The 25,063-nt window shown below is 32.9% G+C and overlaps 1 protein-coding gene across 15 annotated transcripts in view; it reads left to right on the top strand.

The window, feature by feature from the left end:
• LOC119070005 (neurobeachin) overlaps window positions 1-25,063 on the top strand; it is a 152,066-nt gene that overhangs the window by 96,581 nt on the left and 30,422 nt on the right. For all 15 annotated transcript variants that reach the window (XM_037174271.1, XM_037174270.1, XM_037174268.1 and 12 more), the window contains 7 exons: window positions 9,012-9,138; window positions 13,416-13,516; window positions 13,583-13,678; window positions 18,980-19,101; window positions 20,395-20,521; window positions 20,735-20,854; window positions 24,519-24,665. In XM_037174271.1, the coding sequence (XP_037030166.1) occupies window positions 9,012-9,138; window positions 13,416-13,516; window positions 13,583-13,678; window positions 18,980-19,101; window positions 20,395-20,521; window positions 20,735-20,854; window positions 24,519-24,665 (840 nt within the window). The remainder of the gene's footprint in view (window positions 1-9,011; window positions 9,139-13,415; window positions 13,517-13,582; window positions 13,679-18,979; window positions 19,102-20,394; window positions 20,522-20,734; window positions 20,855-24,518; window positions 24,666-25,063) is intronic.

The raw sequence follows: 25,063 nt of genomic DNA, 5'->3' as shown, positions 1-25,063 counted from the left end.
GAAACCGAGCAGCTGGGTCGTGTTGCAGTAAAAAATCTTTTAAACGGCGAAAAAGGTTTTCCTTATACTACACCATTATGATGATACAGACCCAAGGTATTACTAAAAAGAATACAGAAAGACTAGTGATGAGATATTTAACCTTTTTCCCAGCTAAATAAAGGCTTTTCTTTCTTTCGTTTTTCGACTTGGGATTAAAGTAATGAAAACTTTATGGAAAATCTACTATAAATCCATGAAATTTGTTTTGCTTTTGGGATTCTATTCGAACTATAGATGTAGATATAGTCGAAGCAGCATAAAATTTGTGTAAAGTATGAACGGGAGGATAAATGGAACTCTTTTTTTGTATGTGCAAATTGTTAGAATAAGGCTGCCATATCGTTAATGCTTTTCAAAACAAAAAAAATGTAAAATTATTTGGAACAGATTTCTGGATAAAGGACTTTAAACTAGATGTGTCAGTTGTTATGGTTGTTTTTTTTTCTACATTGAAATAATGTACTCGTTATTCGAAATACAGGAAGAAAATTACCGACAATTTTAATGCAATTCATTAATGTCATTTGTTCCGAATGCGTCATCCCATACACTTTAAATACAAAATTGAACGTATCCCAATATTGTTCTCAGATGCGCATGTGAAATAAGTCGTAGATGATTGCGGAATGAGAATGTCGATTCTTAGAATTCCCTAACAGTAATCGGCAACGCTGAGGGTTTCTAAATAAATTCTGTTGTAAAATTGCTACTCCTTTATATTTAGTAAAACTCGATAACATTTAAATAACCCGCAACCAACTCAAAAGTGGTCTGAAGCACAAACATGGAAATGCCACTGCTACTAAACGGATGCGTTAAGCCAACACAGCGTGGGTGCTTTATTTGTTTAGCTTTAAAGTGTTGTTACGGAAGCCGATTTTATTTTGAATTGTAGGAATGTACATTAGGAAAAAGCATCAAATTTCGCATTGAGATATTCAAAGCTAACAAGAATCAATACGAACAATTCAAACAGCAAAAAAAAATTTACGAATGCAAAGAAAAAAAAATCTGCTGTACAAATATGTGCAACGAGGGGGAAACAACAATGGAAAATCCTGTCCCACCATTCACATTCACATGTCATTCGCTCATATTTCAAATCATTCGCTCATATTTTCCTTCATTCGGCCATATTTTCCCTTCATTCGAAACACCATTTGCTCTTGTTGTTTCCCCCTCGATGTGCAGGCACAACAGCATACTAGCGTAGTAATTACGTTACGTTTTATTCACATTAAATTCCGTTCGAAAATAAAATTGAAAACAAATATTTTCTGCAGAATTTTACTTTTTTGTATAAGAGACTTTGTATAAATTTGTATATGATCATGATCTACACCGAAAATAATTCAATTCGAATGGGTATCCGATGTAACTCATTTACAATTATTAAAATAAATCCCGTAGATAGCGTCATTATACGAGTGGAGCGAGTGAAAGTATTTCGTTACTGTACTTGTTCCACTCATGATGATTGCTTTTCATTCACTTCAAAGTTTACCCAGGATTGACGAGATAGACATAGTTGCAAGATTGCAATTATATATATACCCTAACGCAAAGTGCACTTGCACTACCGTCAGTTTTGGGTGCAAGAGTGTCGCTCATAGTAAGATACAAAATGTTTTTCGATGTACACTGGCTAGGAGTTCATTTTTCGATTAGTTCGTAATATGTACAACCACAGCATAGAATTTTATGTTGAGTTTCATGCATTTCAAAAATTTTGAATTGCAAAGTTTGAGCTATGTATAGAAATCATAGCATAGCACATATACCGAATGGATTATTTTAAAAGCTTTTATTAAAAAGCGTAAGGACTTTGCTGTTTTTCCACTCTTCCGTACTGTATCTCATTCGATGGTTTTCTGTGTTATTTTGTTTATTAAAACAACTTCGTATTGCTCGCTACTGGTCTTGATTATCATTTTTCATACAGCATAATCCTAACATTTTCCCATCTAACTCAACCTCTATTTTTATGTGATTTTACAAATAGATGTGAAAAGTGTTGTGTTCATGTTCGGTGTTATTATAAAGTTCAAATAAAAGAGACGAGAAAAGGATGTGACATTAGATGCTATTCTTGCACATGGAAAATTCAAACTTTTGATTGAGTTCTACAACATGCTTTTGTTTGTCTGTGAAAATATGGAACATTTTGAATTATTATGATGTTCATCTTCAGTTAGGATATTTATGTGAAAAGACGAGCTTTTCAGACAAATTGAAATATTTTCTTTGTTTCGGCACTGATCTTCAGAAATAGTTTTTTTTTATTAAATTTGCATCATGCCCCAATCAACGATCTCATGTTTGCAATGCACTGTTGTGGTGATTATCCGTTCGTGCAGCAAAAACTTCGAACAAGCATCGAAAATACTAACGAGTTGTGTCTTTCAGTCTTTCTTTTCAAATCGTTGCCAGAAGAAGCTGACTGAATCTTGTGTTTGAAGTTTGAATAAATAATTTCGTAAGTTAAAATATTTACCGTTTCATTTACCATCGTTTTACAGCAATAAAGTTTCGATTGATTTTAAGCGAAATTAAACGACTTATCATTCGATGTCATTTGCGTTCCAAACTCTCGCATAATTGCTCAATATCCGGGCGCGTATACAGTTTTGTCAATTTAGTCATGCACATCAAATTTTTACTGCTGAGGTAAATTCTCATCAAAACTTTCAAATAGAAAATTCGAAATATTAAGAAGTTAAATAAGTTTTGGAAATAGAGCCGTTTAATACGAATACCGCACCAATTGATGTGAAATAAAGAGTTGAATGTCGACTTTAATACAATTTCATTATAACCTGTATAACCTTTCGAAAAGTTTCTCAAATGGTACGATAAACTCATTTTGTTTACTGTTCGTTTGAAAGTTGTACTATTTCAACAACAAAATACACAAAGTTAACGTCGACCAAATGAAAATGTGCGTGGCGGGTATTGATTGCTAAGTGACCTTTTAGATTAATTTGTAGTTGGTACAAAATGGGAGTGATTTGAATTTTATCGAAGAAAATGTAGAAGTTTTAATTATACTTTATGTTGTGTTTACTCGCAATCACGAAAGGGCCATATTTGTTTGTAGCCTTTATTATCCACTACTGCCATTAAACCGTTAAATCTACTACTTCTTTTGGTTAAAGTATCGATTCATCTGATATTTTTTGTCGTCATTGTCGACTAGAAGCTCGGAGATTGTATCTTAAATCGATAAAGTAGACGACTTGTCGATAAAATAGTGAAAGGGGAATAAGGACAAGTGGAAATATAGTTCTGGATAAATGAGAGGAAATAGAAGTAATTGGGCACAATTTTGTCTAGATGTTTATCCTCGACCTTTTCTCGAGGTGGATGTTCTCATTATTTTCGGTAAAGTATCCAAAAAATCGAAAAAAAATGTACTTGCAACGAGTACGGGAGTGTAAATTGTTTAGAAAAATTGATTCCATCACTCGAATATACGCTGAAAAAATCTCATCTGTCATGGAACACTGCGTCCTGTGTCTCCAGGTAATCTACATTATCACACAGCTGTACCATATAGAAGAGAAACAAATTCACTTTAGAAGTAAACTTCTAATTACATACTAAAAATGGAATTTACTACAATGGAAAAACACATAAAACGGTCCACTACCCTGAAGCGTCATTTTACATTATAAACAACAATAAACACTTGAATTACATAAACTATTAAAATCGTTTTAATTTTCTTTTTTGTCGATTTTTTTTGTGCGCATTTTCAGCCAGCGTAACTACTTCATTTCAGATGCTTTTCTTATGGTTCATCTTATTCCATAAGCATTTTCAACACAAAAACCAGAAGAAAGTATAGTGTTTACTTTTAAGTACAAAATTGAGACGATATGAATCAGCACTTTACTTTTCGAGAACACTCTTGTGCACCATCATCACCGTTTAACATACACTCTCTATATATGCTCGATTCAGAGCAATCATATTGTAGAAATGACGCTGCGGGTTGGATGGATAGATGACACTTTTTCTACATTTTTTTTTATATTATTGTTGAAGTTGTTGTTCTTTTGTCGGAAAATTCATTATGAAATTCATTTGTGTTCCACGTACAATATTCATGTATGTACGGTACAACGGAGCATCTGGTACAAAAAAAAATAGAAGAAGATGAGAACGAAGTCATGACAAACAGAGGAGAGTAGAATTAAATTCTGCTGGGATGATTCGCCGGAATATAAATTCCTTTTTTTAGTATGTGTGTGTATATGGCGCTTGGAGTGATGGTTGTTTCGTTTTCGGTTTAGATTTATGTTTAATGTAATGAGAACAATGACATCTTCTTTTTGTATCGTCATACGTGCCTCTACTTTCATAGCATAAACATACTGACCCAGTTGTATGTAGATTTTTTTACAGCTTAGTGTTTGCATAAGAGTTCTTCAGCAAACGGTGGAACGCATGAGGGAAGGTCATGTAAACTCATTAGAAGCAAAAGTTTATCGCAAACTCTTTATGCGAAAAGCGATAATAGTAGAGAGAATGGATTTAAGAAGGTTTTTGTAAAAATGATCTGTTGAGAGAAAATCGAGACAGTCATTAGTGAGATGATCAGTGAATTCAGTAAAAGTCGATGCAAACAACCGTTGTTTACGAAGTGATTCTCATCAATTTATTCCGAAAAAATGTTGTGAAAAATCAATTTGTATAATCAGATGCTCTTCCATTGGAGGCGTAATAAATGTCTGAGGTCTAGATAAGCGCATCTATATTTCAGAATAGTATATCCACAACTAAGTTTTGCAGAGTTTCTTTATAACTTCAACTACGAGGATAACAGGTTACACTTTTATGCTTTTGCTTGAGCTTTGTTTTTTTTTCATACTTATCACTACGAGTATGTACCATTTCTCCCTACATGTACGATAGAACGAAAACATATCTTCTGATGTACAAAAGCCTAGCAAACGACAAACTGAAGTCGAAACAAAAAAAAAATTTAATGTTGAACCTCGCTGTCTGCATTTAATTAATTATAAAAACAGAAATAATCTTCAATTTTCCTGAAATAAAAGCTCCATCCATAAAATGAGCGAAACAAAAAAAAAGAAGAAAATCTGCTTCCTACTTTTATTCTTTATAAAAAAATATCCATAAAAGCATGTCATTTGAAGTTTATTTCCAGCACCTTGTGGAAATCCTGCATTTGCATAATATTTTTCTCATAAGTCTTAACGATTCCATAAAAGGAAATCGACACAAAAATTCCCTTTACAAACTACATACTTTTTCCACTTTACTGTAAACTGTATTCCCTACACATGAATGCTATAAAAACAAAGACGCATCAAGAATGGCATGGCAAAATAACGTTATAACGTTATAAAGAATGACACCATTCAAAGCCATATAAAAATACATCAACTTGGCAGCATACATTCCATTCTAGTATAATATTTATTTTTCAAAACACACATCTATGGGAAAAATCTGCCTGAACTTATTTTATATAAATAAAACGTTAAACAAACATAAAAAAGAGAAATACATTTTTCTTTCACTCCCATAATAATTCTTCTCATTTATTTTGGCATTCATTTGAAATGAAATTTGATTTGGTGGAATAAATCTCTACAATAATATGGTTAAATACGAAACATACATGCAGGGAATTTACGGTCGTTCAAAATGAAATTAATCGTTGATATGTTTTATTTCCCAATTGATTTTGAATTGTGTGCGTGTGTGCGATGGGGATTGTGGAGGGTGCGGAATGACTAACTTTGTCTAATATTCTATGTGAATGGAACATTTCATAAAGCTTTCGGTAAAATGTGAATTCGTCAACCTAAATGAAATGAAATTCACATGATTCATGGGAAATGGTTTTGAGATTGAGATCACGTTTACTGCGGAGTGTTACTTGAACTGTTAAATTATTTGAAATAAGTTTTTTGCTACAATAAGAAATCGTAGCAATTTCTATATTATGTACCGAACCGTAGACACCACCACCACCACCATTTAAATTTCGAAAAGCAAACATGTAATTCTTCTTGACTTACGAATTAAAATTCAAAGGAGATTAAGCTTAAACACAATGACGATAAAAACACCATATTCGAAAATGCCGTTAAATAACATTTGCGATTTCACTGTAAGTGTATCTTATGCCGTGCATATTTAATTTAATTCCATGTTTTGCATTATTTCGAATTAATCCTTCCAAGAACAAAAGCTTCTTTAGCTCCCCCATAACCCAACCCGATTTCGATATGGAATAGGGATTCGAATCCACAAAATAGATTATTCGCAAAGTTAAATGGTTCGAAGTGTGTGATTCTCAGGCACTACTATATGTATTTGATTCACAAATATGTTCTTCATTTTAATGAATGCTTTCTAGATTATGGTCACTATAACGATGATTGCCATTAAAGCGTTTACCCTAATAAATTCTCGAATCACATAAACCGATTGAAATGAATGGATGCTTGCTTGCTTATACGTTGATCAACTGATACATGAACGATTTTATTTTTTTATTTTGGGTTCCGTTTTCACTTCTCATTAATTTAATTTAAAATAAAATACAAAAAAAAAAGAAATTTTCATTGGTAGATCGTAGAACCAGGAGCTATCCCTTAAAGCATGCAATCAACCCTCTAATTTATTTTTAATACAACCTCTCTCCTGTCCCATCTGAGCCGAATGTTATTTATTATATTTTGTTAGGATTTGTTGATGGCAGAAAGGTTTTATTTTTATTTCGCTTTGTGTGTTTGATAAGAGGCGAAGAAAGTGTAATCCCTTAGCCAATAACAAAAACAATGTTTCAAAAAGAAGAAGAGTAAAGTCTTAAAGGTCAGTGTGGCGCAGTTTCTTACCGAAAAAGATGAATAAAAAAGTATAAATGTCTACACTTGAATGGGCTTATAAATAATGGCTGTGGTTTTAAGTATTTAACCAAAAGTTTAGAAAGTTAGAAACCATTTAATATGGAGGGATCTTGGGGTATATAAAAACAAGGCGAGGGGCTTTTTTCGATATGAATTTAATTTGGTTTTGGTGGTTGAGTTACGGCTTTCAATCGGAATTGTATATCCATTTCAAGAAAATAAAACCTTCAAAGAAATGGTGTCTATCGACATCATAATAAAATAACGATTCGTTAAACGTTTCCCTTCTTTATTCGTTTTTTTTCTTTGGAAGAACTTTTCTTCTAACTGTACGCACTGACAATAAATTATAGTAATTTAGCACCAAAACAAGTTGATTTCTTTTCAATCACACTAACTGAAAGTGCACCTAAAGTGTACGTACGAGCAAGCCAATTACGAGTGAATATTAGAGAAATTTCCACGAAAAAAAATTGAATTGCTTGGTTGATTAAAGAGATTGATATTAAATATTAAAGATATTCTTGATCGCACACTAAATTCAATAACAATTGCGGTGTATCGTCGAGGTAATCTTTGGTGGGACCATTGTGCTTGCCCCCTGGCTTGCCCCTTTTGCTGTGTAGCCACCAACATCTCCATCCTTATACACAAATTATGAAGCTTGAGTGAGCTTTACCAATGCGACATTCTCGCTACAACGATTGGATGTGAAAAATGTGTTGTTCACATCCGGGTCATTTTCGAGGAAAAACAGTTCGTAGCCACTGAGCCGTTCTGTCTATTGAGTTGATATTAGTTAACCTGATGATAAATTAACTTTAAACTTCCCTAATAGTGAATCTTCCACACGCAAAAAAAAAAATGAAATAAAAATCGTTAGCAACAACCTTTTCGTGTTCGCCTCGTTACGCCATATTACAAATATTACAGAATTCATCTGTACTGTACATCTAACTCATTGTCATTCCATCAGTTCCTAGTCGTCAATTCCAATCACAAAAGAAATGTCTTTGATGAAGCAACGTTATCAAATGAAAAACAACGGTAACGATTTTACCCAACGTAGTTTAGGGCACATTACTCATTTTATACTCTTTCTATCCCACAATATACAATTCGGTCAACATTGTGCCCACGTTATCGACAGTTATTTAATAACGAAAATTTTATTATTAAGCCTCATAAAAATTCTGACAATATTTTATGCACGAAAGTAGAAAAGAGGAAAGAATAAGTTTTTTTATGATCCAATGGACAGTCGTAAAATTTTTCAAATAACTCAAAAAAAGCTCCCCATACACTCTATACATATAACTCACTGAAACGTTTCTACGGCACAACAGCTGGAATAATCAACCAAATGTAACTAATAGCTATATCCAGTTCATACACATGATATAATATTATACATACTTCACACCATATAACACTTGAACATTGTAACAAATTACGACTGTTTCAGACATAAAATATATTTTCAAGATACGTGCAAGACGATCATAAAATAGTCTTACTACCATAAACATTAAACGGAAAATGAAAATGCATTAAGTCATTTCCCAAAAGGCATCCGTTGGAATAATTTAAAATGCGCGTTCACTTTTGCACAAGAAGGCTTCTGGAAATGATTATAATTTAAATTTTTAATTGATATTTAAATAAGCGTAAAAGATTACTCCCTTGCATTGTAGATTTATGTGTTGCCGAGCACAAGATTGTACACGAAATTTGCTGAAACGATATTGCTAAAAGATGGTTGTACGCTACCATGTTCCACGGTTACTAAATTATTCCATTTGTTAAATCGTAATTCTTTTGTAATTTACAGTGTCACAGACAAATGAAATAAAATATTCTGATTTAATGTACCAATTTATCAAGTTTCTGCATGGCACGTTCATAGTGTTATAATAGTAACGATGATAAAAAAATAGGTTGATTTAAGGGCGACAAATAATGCAGTGATTAAGACTTCCATGTAATTAGATTTGTTAGAAACATTACCAATTACCATCACACTTCCTATTACGGTACATTTGTATTTTAAAATTTATTTATTTTTTCTTTCTTTCTTTACAGGCGGAAATATGGAGCGTGTTTATTGCGATTTTGCGAAAAAGTGTTCGTAATTTACAAGCCTGCACAGATGTTGGATTAATTGAACATGTTTTGGTACGATTGCAACGTGCTGAAACAGTTGTTGCTGGTGAGTTTTCTTTTTTCTTCTTCATAAAGTTTGATTTCGTATATCTGAAATTCCGCTCTCTACATTTACATGTATTGGTTGTAATTTCGTTGCGCATTAAAAAGAATTCGTTTTCGTTTTACTGCTATTTATAAATCCCAAATTGTCGCAGCATCAGACACTACTTGAGCACAATGTGCAAATCGCTACTAAAAGGCAAGCAATAAATAAGAAGGTGAAATCGATAATACCTCCGCAGATGGATTATGTTTTTTCTTGTTGTTACATATGATATGTGTCTGACCGAAGAGTGCACTTCTTTTGTGATGAAGTCGTCGAATTTGTCGTTGAAAGCAGGGCTGGTCTAATCCATGGGGTTAGCCCAGGGCTCTGGCAAGTGAGGTAGAACGTTTTGAAGTTACAAAATTGCAAAAAAAAAATTTGCTCACTTCACTCGCAATCATTTACTTCCTTAATGTCAATAGCCCAAAGTGAGCGCTTGGATGCTGCATGTTGAAATGCGATGTTGAATTACAATAAATAACCGAAAAAATTGCTTTCGAAAAATTTAAATGGCAGAATCGGAAGGATGTGTTTATATGAGCGTGCGATACGCGATTGTGGTGAATACAGTTCAACAAAAAATTAGCAAAAACTTTGAAAATACAATTATTTAAGGCCGAAAACACACGAGCAATTTTGCATTGATGGGATCGACAATATGCAAAATTGGTAAAAAATGGGACAAAGATGATCCAAAACTGTCACTGTGAAGTTGGTAGACTGTAGTACTGTAGCACTCAGAAAGTACTTGCGATCCAACTTAGAATTAAAACAACCTGTTCTTTCAGAACCTTGAACTATGCACTCCTCGTTTAATACATTACAACTCAAACGTAGCGCGAATAATTCCCGCAAGCTTTTTCAAGCGGTTAATTTCAAAACACTGTGCAGTGCACAGTGTGTTTATGTTTTGTGCAGCACTTTACGCATTATCTGTTTTAACAATTTTAACAATGTAATCTTTATGTGGTTCCAGTCGATAACTAAAATGAATTTTTCGCATTTGTTCGACCTAAACCATGATATATATATTTAACGGGCGGTTCGTTTGACCCATATTATAATTCATCACCACAAATTTTGCACTCCATTTAATAAATGACCATTCACATAGTGTCTGCATGTGAGGAAAAACGAAATTTTCTGCATTTAATTGAATCATACATAAATGCAATAATGATTCATAATTTTATATATAATTCAATGCGGACATTAATAAATTCTGTAATAACACTTCCATTCAGGAGGCAAAATGCCATAATCGTATCTAAAATCAACGTGGCTACAATCACAAATGCGCTATTGAATTGGGACTAAATTTATTGAACAAATTTCACGCTACGCTTGAACATATATATAAATACTAAATTTTGAGTCTGAACGCTCCCGATCTATTTTACGAATATAATGTTTAATTATTATTATTATCACAGAAAATATGTGAGTCATACAAATGCATAAATTGAATTCCAGTGAAATTTAGTTTAAGTTTCGGCGAAAAGCGCTAGTATTTTTATGCTCGAATAAATTATTGTTAATTCGAAGAACAAAAACGTGAAACTATTCCAAATAATCATTGTTCGATGTGTGATCACACGTCATTTGCATAAAATGTTATTATGAATATGTTTTTACTATGAGTTTGTTGAAATTCGATGACTGCTGACTAAACTGTTTTTAAAACTTACCATGGGAACCGACATCCCGCGAGCTGTTCCAGATTTAATTGTGTAGTTAAATATCAGCATGCAGTTAAAACGGCCGGGGGGATGAAAAGTGATATGTGCAGCAGTGTGTAGCGGAACAGTGTGAGACAGGTTTTGACACCTTTGTTTTAGAATATCGAGTTTCATGTTATAGTTCACCAATATTGCGATTTTTGTTGCCTCAGCAATGTTGGCGATTTGAACGAAAATCCTGACTAGTAATCAAGTTCATGACTTTCACGTTTCACATTCATCTTAAATCGTAGCCAAAATCATTGAGTCGAGTCTATGCAGGTTCAACAGATTTACACGAAATCTGTTTATTTCGTTAGAGATTCGGGTGTACTTTTCTCATCGTTGTCGATGACGGATAGTCCTCCGTCCGTAAACAATACGTCAAGAAATGCCAAACATTTGCTTTAGATACGTTCTTAAGATAAGAGTTTGCTAATTGACGTAGAATATATCTTATGAACTTGAGGCTTAACTAACTTAAAGGAAGCCAGTGATTTATTTCAATCACGCAAGCTCTACGATATTGTGAAACAGACAATGTAATCCTTTCATTCATACCAATTAAAATGGCATTTTGTCATTCAGAATCCAGAATCTATAAGAATAAGCGGCTTGGCAAAATCACCCAATTCATTTATCAGCAAATTCGTTGAAAATAAACTTCTTATGTCGTTTTCGTATTTATAAAATGAAAAATGGATTTTTTTCGTTGGATATACAATGCGTTCTACAATCCATTTGTTTTTCCTACTTTCGTTTTATGTTATCAAAATAAATGTTTTATGATAAACAGAACGCGATGGAAAACATATTCACGTATTTTTATATGCAAATGTTAAATTTAATATAAAACGGAATTCTTTTAAAAACAGAAATTGTATGCACAGAGAGCTTTTGTATTTCTTTCGATTCCATTTACGGATAATATACCTACTTTGAATACGTTTATTTCGTTGTTGTGATTTTTTTTCCCTGTTCCTTGGTTCGCTTTTCTTTTTCTATTCTCTCGTCTGTCTTCCAGTAAAACAACATATTATTTTTGTTTGTTATTTAAAATATAATAAAGTTCAATTATTTTGTCTTGGGTAGAGAACATGAACATGGAACAACGAAATTCTATTAAAAATGTTTTCGCATTCACTTTACGGATTTTATTATTGTTGGCTCTACACGGAATTTTATGAATATTTCAAATTATGAATTTTCTAACAGCGTACCATTAATATGGAGTCAAAATGCGAAAAATAGACAGAAACTACATTCATTGACATTCTAGAAATTCGTGTATTGTGTCTTGCTGGACACATAAACACTTTTTTTTGTAAGATCAACTAATCGACAAATTTCAAAGGATTCAATTGCGACAAATTTATAATAATTTTCGAGTCTGAATAATTTGAGGAATTTCTTATATTCACACACACAGGACAGGATTTAAAAAAAATTCGATTGATAGAACTAACAAACCATTTAAAAAGAACGCTCGTTACGTAGAAGAGGGAAAGCAGTATTGGAAAACTAAAACCGGTGAACTGGTCTAAAATGCCTTGAACAACATGTATATAATTTTTGAATGTCCCCCAACTTCGTTGTGTAACGAATGTAGAAAATTTAAAACACAGAACAGCAGTCATTCGCAAAACTCGTTGATTCGTTAATAAAAACTATTGTCCGGCTAAAAAAAGTGTCACAGAACCATCACTCATCCGTGAATTCGACGAACGGCCCATGTTGTACACAACATATTGATTGACAAAAATGTTTCCTAGAGAAAAGTTTATTGAAAAAATTGTGTGTTCACGTCCAGTGTGCTCTGCAGTGTTAATGTTATTTAACAAGCGTGCTCTTCTTTCTGCACACCAATTTATAAAAAAAAGCGGCACGGACATCGTATAATAAAACTTTTTTTCGGTTTAAATTTTAACTTTAATTTCCTCTTACATTTATGTATGCGACAACAATATCTGCGGAAAACATTTTTAAATTAGCAAACCAAACACACATATTTATTCGTTTAATTGAAATGAATAAAATATGAGACCGCGAGCGTGTCCTGTACACATGAGATATGAATGGTTGAAATAAATACTTTTAACATAAAAAAAATGCTTAATTGCACGACAAGGTTTTATTATATGAATTATACTGTTTACACAAACGCTTTTTATCACTTGTGTAAGCTAAGCTCAACGTACCAAAACGGCTACCGTTGCTTCACTGAAAGAATTTTAAATTATTTATACGATTTGCGGAAATTATTTTCCTACTAGTTACTGGAACTTCAATGGAAAGAGGGATCCGAAGATTAATTTTACAAATGCTTTTCCATGCGTACAACATGTTTTTAAGTCGACAAAAGACTTTGCTTGAAAATATTATCCGACAAGCATTAAGCTTAAATACAGTCAGATTAAAGAATGTCAATGGAGAGACTCCATTCAACGTTCATTATCCCTGGTCGTAACAAAATTCTTCATTGCAATTCATTAACCGTAAAATATTTCAAATTTTCAGATCTTCTCATCGATATGCTTGGTGTGTTGGCTAGCTATAGCGTAACTGTAAAGGAACTAAAGTTACTATTTGGAGCAATGAAGGCAATTAATGGCAAATGGGTATGTGATAAACCGAATGGCATTTAAACAAAACGGTTTTACTAACACACAAATCTTACATTGTAGCCACGTCATTCGGCTAAGCTGTTAAATGTTTTAAGACAAATGCCGCACCGCAATGGCCCAGATGTGTTCTTCAGCTTTCCTGGTCGAAAAGGATCGGTAAGCAATTTTTTAACTTTTAGTTTTTATATGTGACTTTATCTGGTATGTAAGGTAAGGTCGCAGAGTGGGTAGCCATTTTGAAGCAATGTAGCAATCCCATTGGACTGTAGTTCCTAGTTTCTACAAGCCTAAACAAAATTTTGGAAGCGGTTTAATGTATGGTTTTCCGTTGAAAAATTCGCTTCTAGTTGTAGAGTGTCTGGATATTCGTTTCCATCTAAATGATTTGAGACGTTTTTTTACCTTTCTCTTGCAGACTACAGGTCTTTACAAGTCGTACAAAGCGATTGTCGTTTTTATTTTTATTTTTAAATTGCTTCCTCAACACATCATCAACCTCAAGCAAACATATTTCATTGAGAGTTAATAAAATTGAGTTGCTTCCCCAATTACCTGTGAAAAAGGAAATGAAAAAAGAACCCACGAAATTTTCGAGTCTTCATATACATTAATGTTATAAACAAGTCAAGTCAGGGGCAATAAATTGACGAACTTCCATTTCAGGATACTCAATATTAAGAAGCTAATCGTACACCAAATACTGTTTCGAATACGAAGAATGTTATATGTATCGATGTAGCAGCATGTTAGTAACTTCCCGCACTCAAGTCTTTATAACAATATTTTCTTTATCTTGCTGTAATGATAAAATAAGTAAATAGATACTTAACCTCGATTTAACCTTTGAGTCTAGCAGATTATTATGTATCTAAAACTCGAAGCTTTTATACGAAAAAAAAAAAATTTTCTTTTCTATGGATATATTGTTAGGACCGCATTTTAGCTTTTAACGTAAACAGCCATATTTTAGCCGCATACATTCACATGTTAGGTTGAAGTTCAACAAATAGCTTTTATAACGACTTAGGTCAAGTGCGGTTATAAATACTTCAATTTATTATTGCTTTCATCCTGTATCAAAAATTGGCTGATATATTGTAGAAAACTCCTCTCCTCAGTTGGATACAGCATTGTGCGAAATGGGAGACGTAAGAATTTTCCAATAACTCGACCAGGTCATAAATAATAAAACACTTTCCCATTAGTGATGGGTCAAGTTAATTCTGTTACTTATTTATTTCAGCCGAGAGGCTTCCACCCTCTCTCACACTCACTCTATCTCCATTCCTATTTAGCTTGGCTAGTGTATATCTGTGGAAATCGTGTGCATTGAATTTTTCGGAGAGGTTAAAGTTTATCTGGTCATTATGTTGTGTCATTTTATTTATGAGACTCCCAGCGGGGGAGTTGGAATATATAGATATAATTATTTGTGAATTACTATCAAGATGCTTCTGTTGATAAAGTGTGGGTATTGTACAGTTACATGTTGAAATAGTTGTTGTGTATGGGTTTCTCGGTAACGGTGAATATTCGTCCCTTTTACTTTTACGAACAAAACCTTAATTAAATACACGATGCTGTGAGGGTTTTGTTATTAGATTTCAGAATCAGTCAAAATTGTATTCATATCGACCTTCTATGTATTTTAACCCGAAAGCGTATACTTCAGGACGACTTCTTTTTTTCCGTATTGGTTTCAATTTTGTATTATCTGAATTCTAGAAATTATTATTATTAACATGACTGCCGTAAATACCCTAGTTTATCATTGGCATGATATTCGTTAATTAGCTTCCATAAAAAAAGTATTTTTTTTTCTTTCTTTTCTTATGTATAACAAAATAATGGTTGGTTGGTCGTGTTGTGTTTGATGAAATTGATTATTTTACTGGTCTTAATAATCATTTCGGTTAATTCATATGCTTCTTCGACGGTAATTGGTTGGTTTATCTTCATTTAAAGAACTAATAACTGCAATCATTTGGGAGTTCGTATTGTTTTAATGGTAGTTCATTCATCCTAAACTCAAGAAAGAATTTCTCCGAAAAAAGTCAATTAAAGTATCAGGACTTATAACCAAATTCGACGATATATTCTAAAACTCACAATTCCATGGGTGGGATTTGTATCACAGATACAAATTTAGGTTTGTTTTGTTGAAAAATGAACCTTTTTACACTGTGAAAATAATAATAATAATAATAATAATAATTTTTCTTCCTATTGATGCCATTGGTAACGCTACACTTTTTGCAACGCCGAATTAAAATAAAATAGTAATTTATGCAGAGGGATTCTTTTGAAGAACAGCCTACCGAAATCGGACGCATTTTCTATTGGAATTTTTTATATATACCCATAAAGGACTTCGACTCTAGAAGCCAAAACCACTTTCAAAAAAATTCTTCGAAGCTTGTGTGGCTGGTGAAAGGTGAGCAAAAACCGAAAAATTGCAAGTCCCTATTCGGATAAATAGTATATATGATTACCTTTCTAATGACACCCCACACGACCCTGTACGACTCGTGTAACTGGAGAAATTTTGTAAGAAAATTGCAATTTTTCGGTTTTTGCTCACCTTTCACCAGCCATACAACGTTTTATGCAACCAGCTGCGAAAAATGAACTTTCGAAACGCAAACTTACCACAAATTTTTTTACAACAAAATTCTAAATTTTTAAAATTACTTTAATTATAGAAGTCAAGTAATCATTCACAGTCATTATGTATATAGAAAATACGGTACCGCGTTACTTGTGTGTTAATTCGCACAGTTTTAGTGAAAATTTGATTTTTCCGAGTAATTTAAGTGAATCTCTGCAATCAATTCGGATCGGTTCGTTCGGTTGAGTTGAAATTCTTAAAACGATGCTAATGTTTCAACAGATTATATTTGCTTGGCTGCATATTAGTGATGAAAAGTAGTTACTTTTCGGCACTTGTAATGAAAAGTAGTTACTTTTCGTCACTAGTGATGAAAAATAAAGCCATCAGTAAACCAGCGAAAATAGGCCATGCATACGTCACTTAAATCAGGCATGCGAAAGTTCACCTTTCGCAGCGCCGTTGCATAAAACATACAATTGACACTCAATCAAACCGAATGTCATTCATTTCGGTACAAGTGCGGAAACGCATGTCTTAGATTTTACAACTAGCGAATAATGTTCAGAATAACGTCACTAATGGACATCACAATCTCAAAAATGTTTCTGCAACAACAACATAACAAAATACGATAAATGGCCAATTTTGCACTCATCTGCAATCTGCATCATTTGTAACACATATATCGGTTGAATTCGGCTGTCTCGTAAAAAGTTAAGTCGCTATGAAGTATACTGTCGTTCATAAAATTATTTTCTGTTGAAGAAAATGTTGTTTCTGTTGGCATACTTACTTCTGATTTTTTCCTATTTTTTTGTCTATATTGCATCATCAATTTCGAGTTCTCCATTATTTGATGCTGTTTAATGTTGTGTACTTATAATTTTTTTTAAAATTTTTGTTCTTCAATTTTTTTAAATAAAGTTTTTTGCAATTCCTGTGAATCGTTAAAATAGCGTATTGGAGCTACGAAATTTTTCTCAGTTCTTTTTACTGTTTTTATGTAATTAGAAAAAGAAAGATGTTATGCAATCTAACCTATTCTTTAATAAATGGATATTATTAACTTGCAAAAACAGTATTGCAAATCAAAACTGACTGTAGACTCGCCAGTGACTGTAGACTGTAGAGGTGTGAATACAAACATTCAATTAACGTAATGAATTTTCTTTTTTTAATTTACTTTCGAGTAAGTTGTCGACAGAAGCACTGAAAACATTTTAATTCTCGACAAAGTAAAACAGCGAATTTTATTATTCTATTACGAAAAGAATTCAAGCAAAAATAATTAAAGTTCGTAGACTTGATGTCCTTGGCGTGTTTCCTTTTTGTTCTCATTTTCAATCTGAGTCGCTCAAATTATGTAAATGGATGGATGGATGCATGAATAGTAAAAATCACTGGCTAACCCATCTCGTGAATCTTCGTTTAAACTTGTATTCACATTAATTTTATAAACATTCTATGCAATTTAATAGAGAAAAATTTAATTATCATACTAATTCAAACTACAAAGCGAACCGTTCGCAAAAGAGTAAATACTAAACGAAACTTTTTCACATTCAGCAATGTTAATGTATTTTAAAATAGATTTCGTTATTCAAAGAATCTGTACGGCGTAAACGAAAAATGGAATATTTTTTTAAGTTTATGCACAGTCCTGCAGATGAGAGTGCTTGGACGTATTTCTTTACTATGCTACCAGCTTATCAACCCAAGTGTTTCATTCAATATTTTACTAGTTTCCATTTTCCGGCACACATTTTGCTTGACGACGTAGCCTCTCAAAGGAAATGCAAATGGACTAATATATAAGTTTACGTTTTTTTTTGATTGTTTGCATTTTTGAAGAATTGAATTGCATTTTCCTTTAATGGAAATGACCCAGTGTACTTCTTTGGTATGTCATCAAATAACCGCGTTGCTTATCAGGGAAAACAAATGGTGGATTGGTGGATATCAAGAGATATTAGAATCAGCTGTTTCTGACAACGGTTCTCTTGACTTACAGCAATTCTGTGAATCATTATCCTGAATTTTTTTCGTATCAAAATAATTTCGTAAGCTTAAAGCTGAGCAAATAATTTCTGCTGGTTAGGCAACGTCAACTTCAATAATTGGAAAAGTCCAAATCCTCACTCACACAAGGACTTTTACATTCGATCACAATTTATAACAAACTGAAAATGACAAAGAATTTTCCTGGTAAATGTTGTCAAACAGTTATTGTCAACAAAAACATGTTTACGGCGTCATGAAAAAAACCTAGCTCAAATTTTCCTTTTTTTATCAAACATTTTTGTAGATGAATCGATCCATTAAATTTGTTTTGACACGAAAATCATTACGGACCATAAAGAAGCTCTTCTAAAGGTCAATTAACCTCTTTAAAAGAAAAGTACTATCTCGACTTGTCGCTACTATTCATTAGCAAATAAAAATGCGAAAGAGAAAAAAGACACCGCCTCCACACTCGGTTGCCGAATTTTTATTTTTGATATATATCGTCCCAGCACAACACAAAAAGCATCCATTTAGCCCTTCACTCTTAATGTTGGAACGGAATTTTTGTATCTGTGCTTTTACACAAAACATTAAAATTCCAACTGATCGATCAATAAATCAGGCCAGTAGATTGGCTCTCGTTTGAATACACACTTACGTGCCTATAGTGTATATAGATAGAAGGATACAGATGGAATCGCACATTTATTTGTGTATATTGACGGAGAAAAATAAATATAAAAAATATGTTATGCTCTATGAATAGACGAGCGAGCCTTATAGACAAGCCATTAGTTGGGTATTTACCAATTTTTTTCTCTTCTTTTTTTTATTGAAAACAGGCTGTTGTGCTGCCACCGTTAGCTAAATGGCCATATGAAAATGGATTCACATTTACAACATGGTTTCGATTGGATCCCATCAATTCTGTAAATATTGAACGAGAAAAACCGTATCTTTATTGGTGAGTAATTATGATATTCGTTTATGCGTTTTCCAGGGAAATGAACGATGGAAATTATTTGTAATGAAATTCTTTGAACTTTCTGAAAAAATTGGACTTTTAATAAAACTTTTCAGTCAAAAAATATGTTGAATTGGTGAAAAATTGTCCATTTATTGGTGATAATGATTCGCGGAGTCGGATTAATGTTTCAATGATTCCACAAGAGAGACGAAAAATATGATGGCAAATAAATCGTTGGATGTAGATTGCACATTACCAAAACACAAAATGTGATCAATAAACCGTTTCATTACCGTTTCACCGATACCATAGAAAACGTCGTTCACCTAACTCTTAAATGGGGTTAAAGTGTGTCCACAAAAAAAAAATTGTAAATTCGTTGACTTTCGACCGAAAACATTCTGATTTATACGTATGGTCGGAAACAGTCACTCAAAATTTCAACAATTAACGGAAGAAACGTTTATGACGTCAAACAATCAAAATATCTTTTTTCTCAGTAGTTTGGAACTTGATTAGAACATTCTTACATTCGTATTAGGACGTAACTATGGAGGATATTAATATTTTCATGTGAACGGAGTTTGAAGGTCATTCCAAAAATATCATCGTTTTTATGCCGGCAGTAGTAAATAGCGTTCTTGGAAAATAGGAAAGTTGTTTGATTCTTTTGCTAGAAATGCTCGAGAATGACATGATAGACGAGGTGTCAAAAATGACATAACCGAAAACAGTTTTGTTAGTAATTTAGTAGTAAAGTAAGTTTACGAAAAGTGAAATTTCATTACCTCTATGTAATTGCCGCATTGTGTGATATTTTCAGCCTTGAAAATGACTGTTATACAGTCGAAAGCTTGGTAATAAATTACACGGTGCCCAGATCAATTCTCGGAGTTTTCATTTATCGATTCCAAGCAAAACAACTTTCAATCAATTGGATAATTAAACGATAAGCAATACAACACATAAGCAAATGACATAAACTCCGCACAAAGTCCTTTGTGAAACATCCCCCATAACGATTGTCAAATCAAATCACTGCATAAAAAGAAATTGAAATTGCTATCGTCAATTAAGCAATTAAAAACGAAAACCGTAATTAAATTTTTATCAGTAAAATGACAACCCCTTTGTCTATTCTCTCTCTCTCTATCTGTACGGCCAACTTGAGTAATCATTTTCATAAAAATCCTAAAATAACATATTCAACAATTTTTCGGCTTTCAATTCTTTTATGATTATGATTGCAAATAAAAACCGCTTCCTTTTCTATTTCGTCTCATAAAATAGCTTTAAAACATCTAAAGGAGTTGGTTACACAGCCCATTTCGTTGGTAATTGTTTGGTCCTAACATCAATGAAAGTGAAAGGAAAGGGTTTTCAACATTGTGTAAAATACGAATTCCAACCGAGAAAGGTAATTAAATTTTATTTAATTTTTTTTTTTCCATTTATTAATAATTAACAACCAATTTTTGGAGTACAAAATTAAAGTCATCCCTTTTCTGATTGTAACATAGATGCGATCAGAAGGGTTGGTTGGCTATTTTTCTTTTCGATTATAAATTGCTTCTTAGGTTTATAGAATTAATGAAATAATTATTTCTCAAACTTCCTTTCATAATTGCAGTGGTATATGATAGCAATAGTTTATATATACAACCGATGGACGAAAAGCGAAATAAAGTGCCTCGTTAATGGACAATTAGCCTCTAGTACAGAAATGGCTTGGTTCGTTTCAACAAATGATGTGAGTAATGAATACTAAGTTTAACCAGAACTCGGTTCGTCATATTAAACGAATACAAAAACAACCCCTTTCCCCCTTATGCCTGCCATCACTTCTGTAAATGTTTCCTATTTCCGGTTAAAGTTACAGAACCGCTAAATAAAAATAAAACGAAACGCTTTATTTTGCGGTAATGAAAATTTTAATTTGTTTAAATGAAATTTAATTGTCGGTTTTTGTGTTTGTGATGTGTATTATACACATCAAAAGCTTCGACGAGCGAAAAAGAAGAAAAAATCAATTTCAGGGGAGGGTTCTTTTTTATCATGCGTCGCTCCAAAAAAAAGAAGGAAAGTAACACAAAAGAAAGCGGTAGCAATGATGTGCTGAAGTTTTTGAGTGATAAATTTCCTAGGGTATTAATGGAAAAGGGTTGCCCACATGTAAAATATACGTACCTGTGTGTAACGTTTATGTGTACACGTTCAACTTAATTGATCTACTACACCTCGTCAGCGGAACATGCGAACATTGATGGGTATATTATGTAGAACGAAAATACTTTTGTACTTAACAACGCCTGGTGAACGGTTGAGATAAATTTTAAAAGATAATTGAGGTATTCATAACCCACACACACATACCACACAGATACTATCTGTATAGAGACATCACAAGCTGCATAGTACAAAGTGGTAACGCACCGGTATTTTAAAGCTTTTGATTAAATTAATTGAATGTAATGGAATTTAGATGTTGATAGCACTTGAAAAATTTTGCCTTGACAATTTTGACAAATGGATTTTACGACGCAAAGTGTGTTTTGTGTGGATGAGGTACACAAAACGACAAAATTTGTGAATGAAAGTTCTGATACCTGAAATTTAATTAAACAAATGAAAATTGTATGCCTCTTTCGCTCTCTGGTGTAACCCGTTGACACAGATTTTGCTTTCGATGTCAAGACTTTTTCAACTATTATTAATAAAATACCTCCCATCGTAAGCAATTAAAATTTAATTGCTTTAAGTCTGCCGCTGAGGCACGAAGTGTATATCAAGTCGCAAACTTTTTCGTCTGAATGGAAATCTTTCTGTCTTCTAGCATTTGTCGTTTAATTAGGCGATTTTATTTACATCATGGGAATAACGTAAAGAAGTGCCCACATGTCTGCGGCACATGCCGTGGTTGATTTTCAATCACTTGGAAATTGTGAGGTAAATCCGAAAACAGACGCTTCGTCATTACACTGAAGAGACTTGAATAAATAAAGTAGGATTCGACACACTGATATGCAATTTGAATTCTTTTATGTCATAAAATTGAATAAAAGTTCTTTAATTCATTCCAAGTTTCATTACCTAAACCTAATTAGTAGCATACAGTCAGAGGTAGTGAATTTTCAGCAATAATAATTTGCTTCAGCGGTTTTTCAGCTGATCCACACATACAATCAAAACTGTTTATACGCACATGCGTGGTAGTGGTAAAACCCTATAAAGATGTGCAAACAGTTTTGATGGTTTGTGTAAATCAGTTGAAAAATTGCCTCTAACTGTAATGCTAATGGACCTGATTAACTTTTTGCTATGCAGTGTTAACCACGACACACTAAGGCTGATAACACTGGAGCAATTTTGTGTTGTTGAGCTCGACAATTTTGCTGATAAACTCGATGCTAGTGAAACTGGCCGGATGTCTGTGAAAGCTTAAACTTATTCGGAAAAGAACGTAGAAATGAGTTATTATCTCACGTTGCGGTTGATAAGGACTAGGTCTATACAATACCCAACTCCTTAGAAATGGTACTCATTCATGTGAGAGGCGTCACACTGTGTCGCCGTCGTTGTTATGACAACATTACGGAAAGTATAGAATCTTGTTGTGAAACTTTTTATTGAACATCTTGCATACCATCAGCATCACCGTTTCGTTGGTATCTATGAAATTACTAAGCAATATATCTGTGACAAAGATATGTTGAGATTAAAGTAAATCAAACTCTGCCGTGTCAAAACAAAGAAACCACCATATAGTCTGATCACAATGCATAATGATGGTTCACAATAGTAAATATCTATGTGAAGTTTGAATTTGATATCTCTTACACATTGATGGAAGCATTCTCTCTACGGGAGTAATTTATATAAGATATTCAATTTGAACATATTGTTGTGCTTTTGTCCAGACAAATAGTCGAAACTTCCAATCTGTATTGGGGTCTGTTATTTACATCATGAATCCATATTGTGAAGATAGAAATTTATTTTCGAACAGATTTTGAATATCAACTGGATGAGCGATACCATCAAATGTAAGAGAGTTATTTTGGAGCTACAATTTGTAATACTTCTGTCAGTACCGGACTTACATCATCTAAGATACAATGCAGAGGAATGTGCAAATCATATTCTTTTGGGTGGCCCATGATTAGTAAAACAGTGGAAAATGATTAAATTTTAATTAAGCAACAAACAATATCCTCAACTATATCACCGTAATATAATGTCAGACCGTTTATAGTTGCAATTCTGAGAAATCTCTCCAAATGCTATCATTGTCAACGTTTCATTTCTTGACGACAAATCAATTTGAACAGATGGTTGGCAACCGGACAACGTGAGGATTAAGCTCAATTTATAAATAGAATAGTTTGACTATAACGATACGTTTGAATCCGATTTCGAATCGATTGAATAAGTAAATTATGTTGTCAACTCATCAAAATGCGTGTATAAAAGGACAAAGCCACATTGACTGTTAACATCACAATCAGACGAGTTTCAACAAGTTCAACTACAAAACGAAAATTTATATTGGAAAAGTTCCTATTGTTTCGTAAAAGATTCTGAGAATTTACCTGTGTTTGCTCAGGCTGTATACACGTATATCTTCTGTATATCACTGCCAAAAAAATGGAAAAAAAATGAAATTGACCGCAAGCAGTAAACAACCAGTCAAAAGTTGTTTAAGTATGTTAAGAGATGGTAAAGTTTACGAAAAACCGAGAAAGGAAAATAAAATTTTCATTGGGAGTATGTAAGCTTTAAAGACATTACCAGTCACTGATTTCCAGACACATAGTTGCGAGAAGTTGCATCCGGAAGTTTCCAGAAATTATGTGGTTCTGCAGTACGAACACTTTTACCACAGTTTGAAACTTCACGAATAGAAGCTGGTGAATCAAATCTTAACCACACAAGTAATGGGGATGCTTGCCTCTGTGTTTGAATTAAATAGTTAGTCTCAAAAATATTAGGAACTAAAATTTACATAAAATATTGACTCAATGTTATTGAGTCGAGCCGTGGTTGTGGATGTAAGATCCCGATAGTTGTTTTAAAGTTTAAAGCTTAAGTGAAACACAGTTCGCAGAACACGTAGTATAAATTTTGTTGTAGAAACAAAGTATATAGTGACAGTCGTCGAAGCTGACAATAGAAAATAATTTAAGTTTTATCGTTCCTTCATTTTGTAATTGAATGGCTTTATGCCTCCATTTGTAATAGGATGGGCTTCATGTTGTAGCACACATACGCAGTTTGAATGGGAAAGAATTTGTTCGAAAAGTTGCCCTCAAAAGCAGCATTAAATCATTGTTTGACTTTTAATATGAAAACTGAAATTTTCCATAATTTTTATTTTTTTTCCACTATGTTCATGTTTTATGCAATTCCATTTTCAGCCATTTGACAAATGTTATATTGGCGCAACGCCAGAATTGGATGAGGAACGTGTATTTTGCGGGCAAATGGCTGCAATATATTTGTTCAGTGAAGCTTTGACAACCCAACAAATTTGTGCAATGCATCGTTTAGGTCCTGGTTATAAGGTACGTTGGTTGATCTTCTTTTTTTTGGTATTTTCGTTCTCTTTCGTGTTCTAAAGTATTAAAGGCCATAGTTCAATCATGCTCTTATTGCAATTTAACTACGGCTTTAAGAAGTTTTCAATTTAGTTTCGTGAATTTCTATTGTGAATTTAAATTTCAAAATTTTACAATTATTTATAAGCAAAATGTACATCGATGAGTAATATAAAATTTATTTCACTTTTTTCCATGCTGCACCACATAAAATGTTTTTTTTTTAAATTTAATTTCACTGTCGTTGATTTTATTTCATTTTAATTTTGTACAAAATGTTTTGTCAAATTTTTATTTTTTATAAAAAATTACAACAACAAAAAAATGCGAATCGTCTTAAAACACAAATCTCCCATAAAATCTTT

This window comes from Bradysia coprophila (assembly GCF_014529535.1).
Source record: "Bradysia coprophila strain Holo2 chromosome X unlocalized genomic scaffold, BU_Bcop_v1 contig_44, whole genome shotgun sequence".
NCBI classification, from domain to species: Eukaryota; Metazoa; Arthropoda; class Insecta; order Diptera; family Sciaridae; genus Bradysia; species Bradysia coprophila.
The sequence above is the reverse complement of the archived record's forward strand: the minus strand, read 5'-3'. Positions and strand labels throughout refer to the sequence as shown.